The following is a 3,165-nucleotide window of genomic DNA, read 5'->3' as shown; positions in this document are numbered from 1 at the left end:
GCAGCTCATTTTTGTTTTTCAGCAGTTTTATCTAATCCCATCTGTCAGATTAATTTAAATAATTATTAAGGTGTAATGTTGCAAATGCAGGAAGACTTTAACGGAATTTGACGTTAAACTTTCATAAATTTATTAATGAAATCAGTTGCTAACTTGCACTTAATGTAAATATTTGCGCACATTTTTGGTCTACTGGATAACCTTTGCAGATGTAGGAAACAATTGAGCACGATTTACAACTTTCCGTATTGGCAACTAAACTGACATGTGTGGTGGGACAATTAAATCTAAATTAGTATAAATAGTGGTCGAAAAATTTCACAAATATCAGTTGTTTTCTCGCTGAATAATTCGATACATCAACAATGAACACTTTGGTAGGTTTTAAAGTTCTGCCATTTTTACATTCACATAAGTAATATTTGATCACTTTTAGAGTCTTGTAGCCTTTTTCGCCTTTGTGGCCGTTGCCAACGCTGGTAACTTGGTACTTCCCTCTGCAAGAATTATCCAAGGACCCAGCAGCAGAACTACCGTAGTTGGTCCCGATGGTAGCGCCATCTCGTCCGTAGCTCCAGGTGGACAAATCATTCAAGAAGAAAGTGTTGGAGTTGTTTCACACAGCGCACCTGTTGTAGCTGCCCCAGCTTTGGCTTATTCATCTGTACCTCTGGCTTACGCAGCTCACTCTTCTCCTATTGTGTCCGCTTACTCATCTCCTCTAGTATCAGGCGTTCCAGTTGTGTCAGCTTACTCTTCCCCTGTATTATCCGGAGTGGAAAACACTATTGTAGCAGGACCTTCAGGTTCCATCGTTTCCGGAAGAAGCGTAGGGGCTCCACTTGTTTCAGCCTGGTAGAGTGTTCTCATCTTTGCCTAGAAATTTTTGTCTGATGTGTCATTCCATGTAAAAAATGTCTGTCAATAAATTGATAAGCATAGATACAAATTGTTTTAAATTCAGACAATTCGATTTTTTCCAGTTTCTTCCGAATTTGGTTATGTAAACATGATCATGCAAATATGGGATTTATGCAACTGTTCTCTGAGAATACAAATGAAACTAACGCAGATATTTTTGCAGCTATTAATTTACCCACAGACCTTTGCCGGTGGCAAAACGTTTTCGAAATATCGTTTTCAATGCTTATATTTAATACTTTTTGATGTTTATTAATGTACTTGTTGCTAGTATATTTTTCTCCTTAAAATTTTTGAAATAAAATCATAGGAAAATTAAAATATTGTGTCTTATACTGTACTACATAATAATTAATTTTGCGGTATGTTTTCCTGATGAATGTTTATGTCAGCACGCCCTAAATTATTATTTTCTTTTGTCAAGCACGATAGAATTTTAAAGTGTTTCAAAATTATTCGTACGGTACATTTTCCCTTCTTAAAATTAATGAGTTTATTCCATACGGATGGGACAAAAACATCGATGTAATTCGTTCGATGTTCGATATTTTTACCATCGATGTCGGAAATTTGGAACATCGATAAAACATCGATGTTAGATCCTGAAATGAAAACATCGGACATTTGATGTTGATATAAGATAGAAACATGTTCTGCGAACTTTTCGATAGTGCCGATACAAACGATACCGCTATATAGCGGCCCATTTCCAGCTCCACCCGAAAAAATCCGCTTTTGGCAGTCAGTTCACCAAAAATGTGGCAAATATAAGTTGAATAAATTTAGTCGATTATTTAACAATGCATTGCTTTAAAATGCCATAATAGTAGTAAAATAAAAGTATTTAAGAGCAGGTTAATTAATTTCAAATTTGTGTGCAACGACAAACTATCAGAACATCGATGTTCTGGCTTCGATGTTTCCCTAACATCGATATTACCTTTCGATATCAACATCGATGGCTACTATCGATGTTATAGGATCGATGTCCCATCCCTAGACCACACCACTTAACGTTTTCGTAATTTTGGCACTAACCGTTTCAAATTTAGTACAATGTATAAATTTGGCTAAAAAGGTCAATTAGGACGCAGCTTTTAACATGTTATTTAGGTACCATATGCCCTGAAAATTAAAAAACTTTCCCAACATATGAGAACGGTAAGCAATACGTTCAGATTTAAATTTAAAAATATATGCGTCTAAGTCTTTTTGTCTAAAGTATCAAAATTATTTATTCAAAGCTCGAAATTGTTCAATTCTTTATACTTTCAATTTATTCAAAACGAATGAAATAAAAAAATATACTTAGCTGATACCAACTACATCAGTTTTGCCATATAGGTGAAGCAAAGGCTGATAAAGTAATTCTTAAGTTGAAACAAAAATATTGCTACTTAAATTTGTTAAAATATTTTAAAATTAATTCCGCTAACTAGGTGAAACTTTTCAGAAGGACAGCACATAAATCATTGTTAATTAAATAATTAACACATACATAATAAATGACAATTTAAATTCATTGTGAGATAGAAATTATAGAATATAGAAGGAAAGAAAATATAGAGAGAGAATTGGTCAGTTATTTTTTTTGAAAATAAAATGAGTTTCTGGAAATGAAAGGAGTAGATTTAGATATGCTGGTAGCAAAGGTATAGTTGGCAACATTTCTAGCTGAAGACATTAATCATATTTGATTTACGATCATTTGACATTATTTTAAATTTTAATTGCGCATCAATTTCTGCATATTTTTCTTGGAATAATTATTGATTAACACCAATTGGTGTTAATAAGAAAAATAACTTCATACAGTGTCACTTATAGAAGAAACTCTTCTTCGTCTTATTAGAGTTTTGCGTAAAGAAATACGCATTTTATTTACAGTTCTTAATTGTCAATTATCTGAAAATAGAAGGAAAAACAATGAGGAAAATGAAAACTAGTTTAATATATAATGAAATATTTTTTATATTTGAAAATCTACACTCTGCCGAATTAGGTCTAGTCACAGTCTACCAAGCTGATACCACTGGAGCTCCTACGGACCTTCCTGAAACGATGGTGCCAGAAGGACCAGCTACTACCGTACTTTCAACTCCGGATAGTACGGCACCAGAGTGAGCTGATACAACGGGGAGGCCGGATACTAAGGGAGATGAATATGCCGACACCACAGGAGAAGAGTGAGCTGCATAAGCCAGAGGTACAGACGAATAAGCCAAAGCTGGGGCAGCTACAACA

At 34.2% G+C, this 3,165-nt stretch overlaps 1 protein-coding gene across 1 annotated transcript; it reads left to right on the top strand.

Moving 5' to 3' along the window:
- The first annotated feature begins 270 nt into the window (after positions 1 to 270).
- LOC125503053 lies at positions 271 to 943 on the top strand. The gene is made up of 2 exons (XM_048662784.1): positions 271 to 377; positions 437 to 943. Exons 1-2 carry the CDS (start codon positions 366 to 368, stop codon positions 857 to 859), a joined length of 435 nt encoding a protein of 144 aa, XP_048518741.1. The 5' UTR covers positions 271 to 365; the 3' UTR covers positions 860 to 943.
- Positions 944 to 3,165: the final 2,222 nt, after the last annotated feature.

This window comes from Dendroctonus ponderosae, unplaced genomic scaffold (genome assembly GCF_020466585.1).
Source record: "Dendroctonus ponderosae isolate FM_Combo_2020 unplaced genomic scaffold, Dpon_F_20191213v2 Dpon_F_20191213_1167, whole genome shotgun sequence".
Lineage (NCBI taxonomy): Eukaryota > Metazoa > Arthropoda > Insecta > Coleoptera > Curculionidae > Dendroctonus > Dendroctonus ponderosae.
Note: the sequence above shows the minus strand (reverse complement) of the source record. Positions and strands in the feature narration are given on the sequence as shown.